Genomic DNA, 13,571 nt, shown 5'->3' on the forward strand with positions numbered 1-13,571 from the left:
TCTGGTGCCTTGTAAGGCGCCACGACCAGCAACCCCTCCAGTCGGGCTGATCGAGGCCCTTCAGGTAGAGGAGCCAGGCTACTGACCTTCTCAGACGTTTCAAGCCAGCCCTATAAAAACCACAAACAGATGTTTAGACCGGATTCTGTGCAGTACGCCTTCCCAAATATGGACCGGGGAAGGGATCAATTATTCTTCGACTGGGTTGCGGCGTCGAGGCCTATGTCTTCATTCTCGGCCGACCAGTCCTCCTCGGACTTGAATAGTTGACCCCACACCTTGTCGTGGGTTGTCCCGTAAAGGTACTGCATGGTGGTCGGGTCATCGGATTTGTAAGCCCACATGGGGTTAACCCTTTGCTGGCAAGGAAGGAGCCAACGCCTGAGCATTATCCGGACCACGTTGGTCAGCTTGGCGCCGGTCTCCATCATGCTGATGACGCGCTTCTACAGCATATTCACCTCACTAGCGGACCCCCAGTTAGGGCCCTTTTGTGTCCACGAGGTCAATCTCGATGGGGGGTCAGATCAGAATTCGGGAGCAGCCGCCCAGACTGCATCCCTTGGTTCTGTGATATAGAACCACTCCTTTTGCCACACCTTGACGGTGTCAATAAACCGACCCTCAGACCATTGGACTCGGGTCAGCTTACTGATCATGGCTCCGTCGCAGTCCGCCTGGGCGCCACTGACCACCTTAGGCTTGACACTGAACACCTTCATCCACAGCCTGAAGTGCGGCTGAACTGGCAGCAGGGCCTCACAGACAATGATGAAGGCCGAAATATGGAGGAGGAAGTTGGAGGCTAGATCATGGAAATCTAGCCATAGAAGAACATCAACCCCCTCACGAAGGGGTGCACAGGAAATCCTAGCCCCCAGATAAAATGGGGAAGGAATACTACCCTCTCGCCTGACTTGGGCGTGGGGATGATTTCGCCCTCCTCGGGGGCCCGATGGGATATGTCGGCCAATAAGTAGCCGGCCCACTTTAGCTCCATGATGTCGTCGTTGGTGATAGTGGAGGCGTCCCACTTGCCAGTTGCGCCAGATCCAGCCATGGCTGGGGCTAGGGAGGAGCTGAAAGGGAATCACTGCAGAATAGCAAAGCGGGCGCTGGAGCTCTGGAGATTGGAAGGATAACAACGGGAGGTGGAAGAAGGCGTGAGGTGTTAACTGTAGTTGTTCCCCTCTTTATAGTCCGCGTAGAAGCCAAGGCCCCCCCTTTTTTCACGCCGCGGGCCTCTCCACTTCCTGATACACTCGCAATGTCATGCACGGGTGAGGAATCGAAGTTATTGGTCATATCCCCAAAAAACGGAGCACGATCTCTACCTTGATGAGGCATGCCAATGGAGGGGTGGCCTCGAGCTGCGCATCAAGAACCTCCCGCCGTTCGGTGTTATGACCGAACATGGCCCTTCGATAAAAGTTGTCACACGTGGGTACTATTCACACTTGAGCACTTTGGCCTTTGGGGCTAAGTAAGGTAAACACTCCGGATTTCGGACACTACTCAACTCCAAGCACGCATGGGACTAGATGACAAACTCGCCTCGCAAGCCGAAGACCATGATATGTGCGGACGCCGGATATAAGCCTTGGCGTTGGAGGCTAGTTCGGGGGCTACTGAGGAGTCCTGGACTAAGGGGTCCCTGGGCCGTCGACCTACTACATGTGGGCCGGATTGATGGGCCACTATGGGGCCAAGCTAGAGTGCGGACCCGTGACCGGACAGGAGATCTTCAGAGTCATGGTGTGCCCTCCAAGTCAAGATTAGCATGATATTTCCTTCATTGTAACCAATCACATGTAACTCTAACCCTACTGGTGTCTATATAAATTAGAGGGTTTAGGTCTTTAGGGCCAGAGCTACATCCATCACCTTATCGACTTAGGGTTTAGCTCACCTGATCTCGAGGTAGATCTACTATGTAACCATATCATACATCAAATACAATCAAGTTGTACGTAGGGTTTTACCTCTTTGAGAGGGCACGAACCTAGGTAAACACTGTATTCATCGGTTCCCCATTGATTCTAGATCCACAGCTCGGGACCCCCTACCCGAGATCCTCCGATTTTGACACCGACAGAGAGGATGATGCAGTACACTAGAGATAAGTATTTCCCTCAGTTAAGAACTAAGGTTATCAATTCAGTAGGAGAACCAATCAACACTTTGTTAGCAGTACCTACACACAAATAACAAATACTTGCACCCAACGCAAACAAGGGGTTGTCAATCCCTTGGCGGTTAATTGCAAGGATCAAATCTCATAGTGATAGATAGATAAAAAAACACAAAGTAAAATAAAGTAAATAAAATTGCAGCAAGGTATTTTTGGATTTTAATATATGATAAAAAAGACCCGGGGGCCATAGTTTTCACTAGAGGCTTCTCTCTTGAATATAGCATACGGTGAGTAAACAAATTACCGTTGGGCAATTGATAGAAAAGTGAATAATCATGATGATATGAAAGGCAATGATCATGTATATAGGCATCACGTTCGAGACAAGTAGACCGACTCCTTCCCGCATCTACTTCTATTACTTCATATGTCGACCGCTATCCAGCATGCATCTAGAGTATTAAGTTCATAAAGAATAGAGTAACGCCTTAAGCAACATGACATGATGTAGACAAAGTAAACTCAAGCAATATGAATAAAACCCATCGTTTTATCCTTAATGGCAACAATACAAATACGTGTCTTGTCCCCTTCTATCACTGGGGTATAGATCATCGCAAGACTGAACCCATCACAAAGCACCTCTCCCATTGCAAGATAAATCGATCTAGTTGGCCAAACCAAATCAAAAGACCAGAGGGAAATACAAAGCTATAGTAACCATGCATAAAAGAGTTCAGAGAAGACCCAAACAATATTCATGGATAATTTGATCTAAGCTCACAATTCATCGAATCCAACAAACACACCGCAAAAAAGGATTACATCGAATAGATCTCCAAGAACATTGTATTGAAGATCAAAGAGAGAGAAGAAGTCATCTAGCTACTAGCTATGGACCCGTAGGTCTATGGTAAACTACTCACACATCATTGTAGGGGCAGCAAGGTTGATGTAGAAGCCCTCCGTGATCGATTACCCCTCCGGCAGAGCACCGGAAAAGGCCTCCAGATGGGATCTCGTGGGAACAGAAACTTGCGGCGACGAAAAAAGTGTTTTGGGTGTCTCCCTGTCAGTTTCCCGATTTTAGAAAATTTACAGAGGCGGAATTAGGTCAAACGGAGCAAAGGTGGGCCCACAGGACACCAGGGTGCGCCTACCCCCCTATCAGATTCCATAGCTGATGAATCTCTTTCCTTTTCCACTCTTTCCCCGTCATGCAAGATGCTTTTCTGGCACAAACCTAGTAGTTATTTGTCCTGCTGATCTTGGGTGAACTGATGACACCGGTGCTCCAAGACCAAGAGTTTTCACAGCCAAAGCTATTGAAGTTGCTCCCTCTCATGAATCACAGCGTGCCCTGGTGGATCATGGCCACCTCCTTCGCCTTCTGACTTCCTCCCGAAGCTTCCAGGGTCTCTTATGTCCAGAAAAAAAATTGTCAAAAGGTTTCGTGGCATTTGGACTTCGTTTGATACCGAATTCCTGAAAAACAAAAATAGGCAAAAAATAGTAACTGGCACTTGGCACTAAGTTAATAGGTTAGTCTAAAAAATGATATATAATGACATATAATTGCATATAAAACATCCAAGATTGATACTATAATAACATGTCACAATAAAAAATTATAGATACATTGGAGACGTATCACCAAGCTCTACGAAAACAGAGCCCGTCGAAGACCTTGAAGACTAACTTCTGCGACCTCCGACGTGCTCGGGGGCTACTGACGGCGCAATACACCGAGTGTGGCTCACCAACAAGGAACCCGACAGCACGCCTGATAGGGGGGCTGCTAAGCCCATTACCCACGTGACGACGGGAAGGAGCCCAGAGGAAGAGATAAGTGTTCCCTGATAAGCTTGAACCCCAAGTTGATGGCAGAGGCGACCTAGATCGCATGTCCCCTTATAAAACCCTAGCCTCCAACATGTATATAAGGGGAGGCTAGGGGGTTCTCATTCCCATCGACTCTCTCGTAGAACAACTCTCGATAGTATCCCATTCACCCCATTGTACACCCTCACATGAGGTATTCCACCATTAATGAATAACAACAAGTAGGACGCAGGGTAGTACTCCACCATGGAGACCCGAACTTGGGAAAATTATCGGTGTGAGCTCTTATCTGTGACTTCCAGCTACGCAAGGTACTCTACCGAGGGTACTGACAGAAATCTGTAGTGTCACAGGTCGGCTATCTCCTTTGATAATTCAAGACCGAGGTAGTTTGTGTCGCGTCGGGGCGCAGCCCGGTAGATGGAGGCCGGCTGCATGAAGGTGTTGTTAAGGGATGCTTTGTTGAACCTGTTTCAAGCCCGGCGACCGAAGACGACATGCAACTCAAAGTGCCCAAGGTGTAGTCAAGCTTAAAGACTAGTTTAGGGGCTGCTGACAGTGTCCCGGCTGTGGATTCCATACTACGTCGGTTCCCTGCCGGGCTAAGGACCCCTTGGTATTCACCTGTAATTTGTACACACCCCAACTCAAATAGACAAGAGCATGAGTAGGGTGGTGTCTTCTACGTGAGAGCTCGAACATGGGTAAAACCCTGCTTCTGTTACCATCGTGCCAAGTTGCCTAGTTAGGATACCCTACTCAGGGGCGGACCCAACCCAAAATTTCAATGGGGGCCCAACTAGTGAAAACTAGGCTTCAAAGCTGAAAAAACAGAAATTGAGTTGGGGCCTAGGCCCCCATTCGGCCCAACATGGGTCTGCCCCTGACCCTACCGAGGGATTGTCGGATCTAGCTCAGACACACGCTAAGATGACGCTCCTGCTCTGAGCCGATCCCCTGGACTGCTTTCTAGAGACGGTCTGCCGGCAAGCCTCCTGGGCCCTCAGGCCGTCCCAACACCGCGCTTCCTGGTCGATGGGCCACCCCTTGTGTATTGTATCATCACCGGAGGCGAAGATGTCCGATGTTCACTTCCTTGGAGCGAAGCTAATCGTCGTTGGAGGGATGGACGTTACTACAAAGGCGATTTCCAACCATTAGTGGTAGACTTTGAGGCAGTTCCAAACCTTCACAAACTATTGGGGGTAAATCATAAATCGATTCCTAACCAAAACTTCTACAGCCTAGGAGTCTTTAACCTTCAAAAGTAACAAGATCGAATGGGAGCACATTTATTTCTAGAATTTGCACAAGTGTGCATATCATCCATTAATAGAAGAAGTGGGTGAAGAGACCCTCCACCGCGCCTTGCATCGTTTGAAAATTACATCTCACCGCTTACAGTTACAACCATGCTATGGCAGTCTCCACCTAGATAACCTAGCTTACTACTCGCCACTTGCCCGCCTTGATATCCTACCAAAGAAAGAATCAACGTCCCCCATGAGAAGCCCAGCCGTCTTCCAAGTTCTTCCTTCACGGTTGATGCTCGGAAGTACTTCTCAAATGGAGGAGGTAGCTTCTTCAAGAACCACATCATTCCTATGTTTTCACAACTCTCAAAGACCCAACGTGATGATGAACTTGAGATCCTTGGGCGGTTGCCGCAAGTCCTTGATGTGCGCCCATCCGAGAATGGGAACACTTGAAACTTGCTCAAATCATGAAAAACGTAAGTCAGGATAAAGAGGATGTGCGGATCCATGCTTGTATGAAATCCCTCAAGTAATCTTGTTTATCTTCATAAAATAGATTTCTTATACATTGAATCTTTTTTATCTTAAAATAATCTTTTTTTAGGGTTAAGTTTTCTCTTTTTGGGAACCAACCGAACGAGAGGCGAATATTTTGGCCATGTATAGTACTATGTGCTAAAGGCACACATGCACATCAGCCATTCACCCCCGGCACAACAAGAGGCCGCACAAAACCCTCCTCTCTGATTCTCCAAAGCGGCGGCGCGGTGGGCATGGATGGTGCCGGTATGGCGACACTGCCGGAGGCCAACACGTCGCCCGCGCCCAACGGCGGCGGCTGCGGCGGGATCAGTAAGTTCGCCCAAGATCCCCTTCTCCCTCCCCTCCCCCTCCGGCCCTCCCTCTCCCCTTCTGTCCTTCCCCTGCTGTGCTATTTTCGAGCGTCGGTTCCGGATCGTAGGTTATCTTGTTTCTTGGGCGCCCCAACTTGCTGCTACTACATGTCTTCTCAGAACTTGTTATCGGATGCTAGCATAGATTTCCTCCGAGATAAAATCCCAAATTTCATGTCCAACATTGCAACGATGTGGTTTCCTGAGCCGTGGTGCGCTTGATTTTGGCGCAGGGGTTGAGAATTGCTACGTCTTCAAGAGCAGGCTGCAGGAGTACGCGCAGAAAGCCGGCCTCATGACGCCAGAGTACCAAACCCTCAAGGAGGGGCCTTCCCATGAGCCAATCTTCAAGTCCTCCGTCGTGATAAACAACACCAAGTATGACTCTTTGCCTGGGTTCTTCAGCCGGAAGGCTGCAGAGCAGTCGGCTGCCGAAGTCGCGCTCATGGAAATCGGCAAGTCTGTGGTGTTACCAACCAATGCAACCATCCCCGCAGTCGTAAGTTGTTGATTGTTGTTTCTTTCTCAAGTCTGGCTGTGCTTATGTGAAATTGTTAGAAAGAATATTGTGGGTAGCATATGGTTAGAAAGAATTTTCTGTTTAACGTAGAAGCTAGTAAGAGGATGGATGACAATCTATCTTTCTATTCTTTGGTGGTGCTTGGGAAGAACTAACCATCTGGCCCTCTTCAATCATGTAGTGGAAAAATCGCCATTTCTGCTGCTGCCTACAGCATTTACATGCTTCCTTATTCCTAAATATGAGAAACATGCTTCACGGTCCAGTTGTGATGATGCACAGATTGGGTCGACTATATGAATGCCATTATCTTTTGTGTTCCTTGTAGTTAGTCTTTGAATAGTGCCTGCAATTTTGGCCGTAGTATCTTAAGGTGCATCGGAAAGCTCTTGTTTATTTCATTATTTTGCCACATTTAACATATCATTTACTCTCATTTGTTTGTGTTTATTTCTGAAGGAAATTGTTCGTATTTATCCAAGCCCCTCATTCTGCTAGTATCTTTGCTAAATGTAGGATTCAGTTAGTAATGAAGATGCACAACTTCTTTTGCCTCGGTTTCTGAACCATGAACAACGCAATAGGGACGTTTCTGTCCTTGAGAGAAAAATGCATACCTCACAGTACAAGTACTAAATTTTTGATATCACGTCTAAAACCATGCTTTATAGGATTGAGTGTACTTAATTCGTAGGAGGATGACTGAATTAGAATAATAACTGTCTAGTCTCTTTCCTGCTGTGCTTTCTTGACATATCTTACCTTGCTTTCCAGCAAGAAACTGGTCTGTGCAAGAATCTTCTTCAGGAGTATGCTCAGAAGATGAATTATGCTATTCCATCTTATATTTGCAACAAACAAGGTCCATACATATGCACCGTAGAGATTGGTGGAATACAATACATTGGTGCTACAGCACGGACAAAGAAAGAGGCAGAGATAAAAGCTGCCCGAACTGCTCTTCTTGCAATCCAAGGTATTCTTTTCGTTTGCTCATTTTGTCCTGGTTATTCACTTTCGAAATTGTACCGCTCTCATCCTTTGGGTATTGAGGTTGGACATTGGATCATCCACCGGCTTTATTAGTTGCAGGCCAATCAGAGGGTTGTGCAAATGGTACCACAAAATATATTGTTGTGCCTGGCAAAAGGCAAGGTAAGGAGATCGAGAAAAAGCCTGTTGAAACTCCAAAATCACTTAAGACCAAGAAAGGTGGTTTCAAGAAGCAACGGAACAAGAATAAATTCATCAAGAAGAATGGCCAAGAAGTTAACGAGGAAAAGGATGAGACTGGAGTGCCTGGAGATGCTCATCATTCAGATGTCCCTATGAAGCCAGCTGTAACAACAGAAGATCCAGTGACCAACACTGTAATGATCCAGCCTGATGAAGCTTGGCCATTCGAACATGAACCAACCGGTGACACTGCAATGCTGCAACCTATTGAAGACGCTTGGCCATCCAAACATGAACCGACCGGTGACACTGCAATGCTGCAACCTGATGGCGAAGCTACAAAAGTGGAACAGGAGCAACTCAGTGACACAGCAATGCTGCAACCTGATGATGAAGGTGGAAGAGTAGAACATGAGCCACTCAGCAACGCTCCAATGGTGCTACGTAATGAGGAAGCTAGAAATGTAAAGCAGGAAGCACTCATCAGCACTGCAATGCCACAACCTCACATGGAAGATAGAAGAGTGGGAGCAGAGCCACCTAGAGATGCTGCAATGGTGCAACCTAATGATGAAGCTAGATGCATAAAGCAGGAGCTACTAATTGACGCTGCAATGCCTCTCCCCAATGAGGAGGCCGGAGCAGCTGCAAATCCTGTGCCATTGAGTGACTCCATAACAGCGCAACCTAATGCAGTGACTACAAATATAAATGAGGAGTCACTGAGGAATGCAGCATCAGTGCAACATAATGAAGAAGCTAGGACCGTAAACCAGGAGCCACCCAGCAGTGCTTCACTACAGCAGCCAAAGGAACCCAGAGTCGAGAACGGTGAATTTGTTTCTGAAAACAAGGACCAAACTCTGGGAGATGCATCTCGTGAGGCAAATAGGTCCAACGAAGATGTGCCAGAAAAGTGCTCAGATAATTCATCTGCTTTTACAAGTGTGGAATGATATGTGCTGTTTGAATCAAATGCAATGGCCTTCCAGTTTTACATCTTGATTTGCAAACTAGTAAAACCTGAATAGCTGGCTTCGCATTTTAGAAATATAATTGCATAACAGATGGACGTACGTGGACCAACCAAGGTCGGTTGGTGGTCCATGTTGGCCATTAGTTATTAGGAAATTTGCATGATGATGTATCTCATGTTGCTTATCTGATCAATGAACTATTATTAATTAATAGTCGGTGTTTTTTTTTGAATTAATAGTCGGTGTTTGTTATTAGCACATGTTATTCCTTCAATTGGAGCGTTGTCCATCAAATGGCCGAAATAAATAGCAGCATGCCTGACTTATTTTCAGGTGTATTTGTTTCTAAATTTTTGTAACCAAATAATAAACAAAATTTTGCCAGATGCTTGGGAGACAATAGCAGGTCTTGCTGCAACGGACAGTAGCTATTCTGCTGTTAGTGCTAACTTAGCCTATACACAACACCCCTAAACCTCAATCCTGCTATACCCTTGCACCTTCCAGACTTGATTCTCGGCCATCACCATCCTAGCCTCTTCTGCAGAATGCCACTCTCCAACATCAGCAAAGACATTCGAAAGCGATACATAGGCGCCATCACTGCTTGGGGTCATCCTCATGATCTGCTCTGCTGCAAGCACGCCAAGTTCTTTGTTCCCGTGGATCCGACAACCGTTCATCAGGGACCTCCAAACCGCAGGCCATGGTTGGAAAGGCATTACTTCGATCACGCCTTTCGCCTCGCGAAGGAGCCCTTTCCGCGCCAGGAGATCAACCAGGGTAGCAAAGTTGGCCCTCGTTGGATTCATACCCTGACCTTCAGACATCATCAGATTGAACACAACCTTCCCCTCTTCAACTAGCCCAAAATGGCTGCACGCTGATACAATGGCAACAAAAGTAGCTGGGGTGGGGATCAATTGAGCCTGTGCCATATCTTGGTAGAGACTGAGGGCTTCGTTGATCCGGCCATGGTTGGCGTAAGCTGTCAGCATGGTGTTGTACAATATGGCATCGGCACTTACTGATGAAATAGTAGCAAAAGCACTCTCCGCAGCTGATATGTCACCGCACTTTGCGTACGCATCGACTAGAGCGCTCGCCACGCAGAAGTGCTTCCAGTGCCCCGTCCTGACAACAATTGAATGGATACATCTGGACTGCCGGATCAGTGCAGCGTTCGCACAGGCATTCAGGACTGTAGCTAGGATAAACTCGTCAGGTTTGTTCATGCGGTCACTTCTAAACAAGTTAAAAAGGAAAAGGACCTCATTGTTCAAGCCATGCTTGAGGAATGAAGTGATGATGACACCCCATGACACAAAATCCATCTCGCCAGTGTCCTCAATGACTTTCAGCGCACCCTGAACTGATCCAAACACTGCCTTTGTCTTGATCAGTGAAGTTGACACGAACTGCCGTGAAGCAACGCCTTGTTTCAGAATAATTGCATGGAGTTGCTCATGGTTCCTTGCTTCATGAGATTCTTGGAAAGCAGACAAAATAGCTGAATAGGTGAACTCATCTGGTCTTTCACCGAAGCAAACCATGCTGCGGAAGAGCCTCATTGCATCTTCAGAACAGCTGTACAGACCATAACCTGCAATCATCTCGTTCCATGTCACAATGTTTCTGAACTTGAGGTTACAGAAGAAGCCATGTGCGCAGTTAAGTAATCCACATCTCGAAAGCATGTTGATAACTGCATTTGCGACAAGAACATCGTCGGAGTAGCCATGACGATAGGAAAGGCTGAATATCTGAAGACCAAGTGAGGCGTTCTCTTTAGCACCACTCAGCCTCAGCATGATAGAGAAAGTGACTTCATTAGGCTTAGAACCCGATAGCGGCATATCAGCAAAGCAGCATGCAGCCGCTCTATCGTCTTCATCATGCGCGAAACGGGATATCAGTGTGTTCCAAGAAATCGTGTCCTTTTGCCGGATCCTACCAAAAGCAGCCATGGCAATGTCCGTCAGCCCGGATCTCAAATACATATCAACAAGAGCATTCATCACGGAGGTATCAGACTCAAACATGTTATGGATGACACATCCATGAAGCCGCCGTCCGAAATCCAGCTCCCCCGTGATGGAACATGCCTTGAGAGCTGAAACGTAGGTGAACATGTCAGCTGGTAGCCCACACTGTTGCATCAGAGCCATGGCCCTCATCGCGCCATATCCACAACCATTGGAGACATAACCCTCCAGCATCGCGTTCCAGCACGTCAAGTCTTTGCACCGGACGTCCGCAAATGCGCGCTCCGCAGCAGCGACACACCCATGTCTGGCATACATGAGCAGCAATGAGCTTCCCAGGAAAGGATCGGCATCCACGCCGACCTTCACCGCGACGCCATGGAGCAAAGCGCCAAACTGGAGCTTGGCACGGGCAGCGGACCGATCACAGGCAGCACGGAGCGCGCTGGCAAGAGAGAACTCGTTCGGGAAGAAGCCGCTCCTCAGCATGGAGACGAACAGCCCGATGCCCAGTTCAGCCGCGCCACCGCGTGTCGAGGCGGACACCATGGCGGTCCAGGAAACCAGGTTCCTGTGCGGCATTTCGTCGAACACGGCCAGCGCGCTCCCGAGTAGCCCGCTTCTGGAGTAGGAGATGAGGAGGTGGTTCGTGGTGAAAGTGTCGCCGGACATGCCGAGCTTGAGGACCTGCGCGTGGAGGCGCGACGGTGACCTGGAGGAGCGGGAGGCCGCGGAGAGCGCATGAACGAGGGCAAGGGGGTCAGGCGACTTGGGGCCGGGGAAGAAGGTGGAGGAGGAACCCCTCGCTTGGAGAAGTAGTACTGATGCTCTCATCAGTCTTTTGGAACATTGGACTCATCAGTCTTTTGGAACATTGGAGTTTGCAATCACTCGGAACAAATACTCCACAGATTGTTCAAGTGAAAAAAAAAGAACAATGCCAATGTGCTCCTGCCATTCCCGATTTTTCTCTTGTAAAAATAAAGTAGAGAATGCCTTTAACACACATTAGGCCTTATTTGGTACTGGTGTTTTTGAGGGGATTGGTGGGGATAATCCCCGCAGGGATTAGGTGAAACCCCAACCTTCACCCAACTTTAAATCTTTATTTATCTCCGATCCACTAGGTAGGGATAGTGTATTGGGTATTGAGAAAAATGCACTAGAATTTGGGGATTTATGAAAAAATGCGGGGATGAAACATGTCAAATACACTAGAACCAAATAGTGTTTTGTGATATATGATGATTTAGGGTTTGACCGGAATAATCCTCACCAACGGCTGCGACCTCCACTATGGTCAGCCTTAACCAACCACGAATCATCAAGTCCGCATATATAATCTCTACTCCTAATGAAGGAGTTGGTAGCCTGGTATGGTTTATTTTCGTTCGATTTTTATTCGTTATCTCCCATCATTCTCACCAACTGGTTTTTCTCCTTTCCATTAAAAAATCAAATCTTATTGAAGAAGATATCTTGTTCGTGCTTACTTTCGCAGGTTCTGATTCATTCCAATCACGTACATAAATAGGTAATTAAGAATTCAGAAGTCGCACCATATATTTGAGATTAAATTCCTAAAATATAGATATAATATTAATCTCGATAACCTTCCAAAATAAAATGAGATATTCCTCAATAACAAAACATTAATCATGCACACTATGTCATTATTATTATCTTCACTATTAATTGACCATCACAAGTTTCCTATAAAGAACAAAAGAACATATCTTTTACTTGTGGGCGTACTTGCGTGATACTCGAGAATGCCAAGGCATGCATCACAACGTCAAGGACGGCCACGACGAAAGGCGTGTCGTCATACCACCACGTACATGTGTTCGTGGACACGGTCATATTATATTTCGTGTCATTAGTACACAGAGACACACAGACTCATTCTAAATCAAGTGTGTCCATTCAAATGTCAAGAAATTCGTTAAGGAAATGTGTCCTATAATACTTGGTAGTCCTCGTCATTCGTAGCAGCCATTTATGCGAAAATATTTTGGAAATTTAGCACTGAATCAATTTAGAAATAAAACCATTAATGTAATTAATTAACTAGACGGTTAATTATGTATGCAATTAATTAGGCCCATTTAAATAGATTTTTTTGCACCCAATCATTTTTGAAACCAAGTCATTAATGTAATTAATGGTTTAGGTAGACACTTAATTATGCCTATAGACAATTAGAAGTAGAGATATTTTTTCCAATTAGGCGGTAATTAGTCTATTTGGTTGGCAGTTAATCAGGCGTGCGAAGAATTAGATAGGTTGTTAACTATTTGTGTAATTAATTAATTAAGCAAGCAGTTCATTGCGTTGAATCATTTTAAAAGCGCTCGTCGGCAAGGACGATCAACAGGCTCTCAGCGACATGGTCGAGCACCACTTGCCAACATGGACAACAGACACCATGCGCCCGTGACATGGACGACCTAGCGTTCACCAAGATGGATGACGACCATGCTCTGCAGGATGTCCACATGTTGACGGTTTCTGAAATGTTCGCGGATGAGTACAACACGACACTAGATTGGCGAGGTGGTTCATGCTATAGTTGAAAGGGAGAGTGCTCCATGAATAAGAAGGAAAAAGGAACTAAAAGCGACCAAGTGGTACATGATGTTGGAGATGGAAAGAGTGTTCAAAAAATGTAAAGCGAAACAAGAAAGAAAGAGTATTATAAAAAATAAGTAGGAATGAGAATTAAAACTCGCGAAGAAGGAGGAAGAAGAAGAAGATGAGGCGTCGCTGACAAACGCGCTGATGTTGG

The 13,571-nt window shown here is 46.6% G+C and overlaps 2 protein-coding genes across 3 annotated transcripts; one reads left to right on the top strand and one right to left on the bottom strand.

Moving 5' to 3' along the window:
* Nucleotides 1-5,926: 5,926 nt before the first annotated feature.
* On the top strand, nucleotides 5,927-9,009 carry LOC119308494 (double-stranded RNA-binding protein 8-like). 2 transcript variants are annotated; one of them, XM_037584623.1, is made up of 4 exons: nucleotides 5,927-6,084; nucleotides 6,359-6,624; nucleotides 7,420-7,621; nucleotides 7,732-9,009. In XM_037584623.1, the coding sequence occupies exons 1-4, from the start codon at nucleotides 6,006-6,008 to the stop codon at nucleotides 8,775-8,777; spliced, it is 1,593 nt and encodes a 530-aa protein (XP_037440520.1). In that variant the 5' UTR covers nucleotides 5,927-6,005; the 3' UTR covers nucleotides 8,778-9,009. The 2 variants fall into 2 exon arrangements, with proteins under 2 accessions (XP_037440520.1, XP_037440521.1); XM_037584624.1 differs by having other exon boundaries at nucleotides 7,738-9,009.
* A 115-nt stretch (nucleotides 9,010-9,124) lies between these two features.
* Nucleotides 9,125-11,736, bottom strand: LOC119308493 (pentatricopeptide repeat-containing protein At3g09040, mitochondrial-like). The gene has a single exon (XM_037584622.1). It carries the CDS (start codon nucleotides 11,615-11,617, stop codon nucleotides 9,269-9,271), a length of 2,349 nt encoding a protein of 782 aa, XP_037440519.1. The 5' UTR covers nucleotides 11,618-11,736; the 3' UTR covers nucleotides 9,125-9,268.
* Nucleotides 11,737-13,571: the final 1,835 nt, after the last annotated feature.

Source organism: Triticum dicoccoides, chromosome 5B, assembly GCF_002162155.2.
Source record: "Triticum dicoccoides isolate Atlit2015 ecotype Zavitan chromosome 5B, WEW_v2.0, whole genome shotgun sequence".
Taxonomy (NCBI): Eukaryota; Viridiplantae; Streptophyta; class Magnoliopsida; order Poales; family Poaceae; genus Triticum; species Triticum dicoccoides.

Coding starts and splice junctions, on each gene's coding strand:
- LOC119308494 (XM_037584623.1), top strand. CDS start 6,006: ATGGATGGTGCCGGTATGGCGACACTGCCGGAGGCCAACACGTCGCCC. Junction 6,625..7,419: donor ATGCAACCATCCCCGCAGTC/GTAAGTTGTTGA, acceptor CTTGCTTTCCAG/CAAGAAACTGGTCTGTGCAA. Junction 7,622..7,731: donor TGCTCTTCTTGCAATCCAAG/GTATTCTTTTCG, acceptor CGGCTTTATTAG/TTGCAGGCCAATCAGAGGGT.
- LOC119308493 (XM_037584622.1), bottom strand. CDS start 11,617: ATGAGAGCATCAGTACTACTTCTCCAAGCGAGGGGTTCCTCCTCCACC.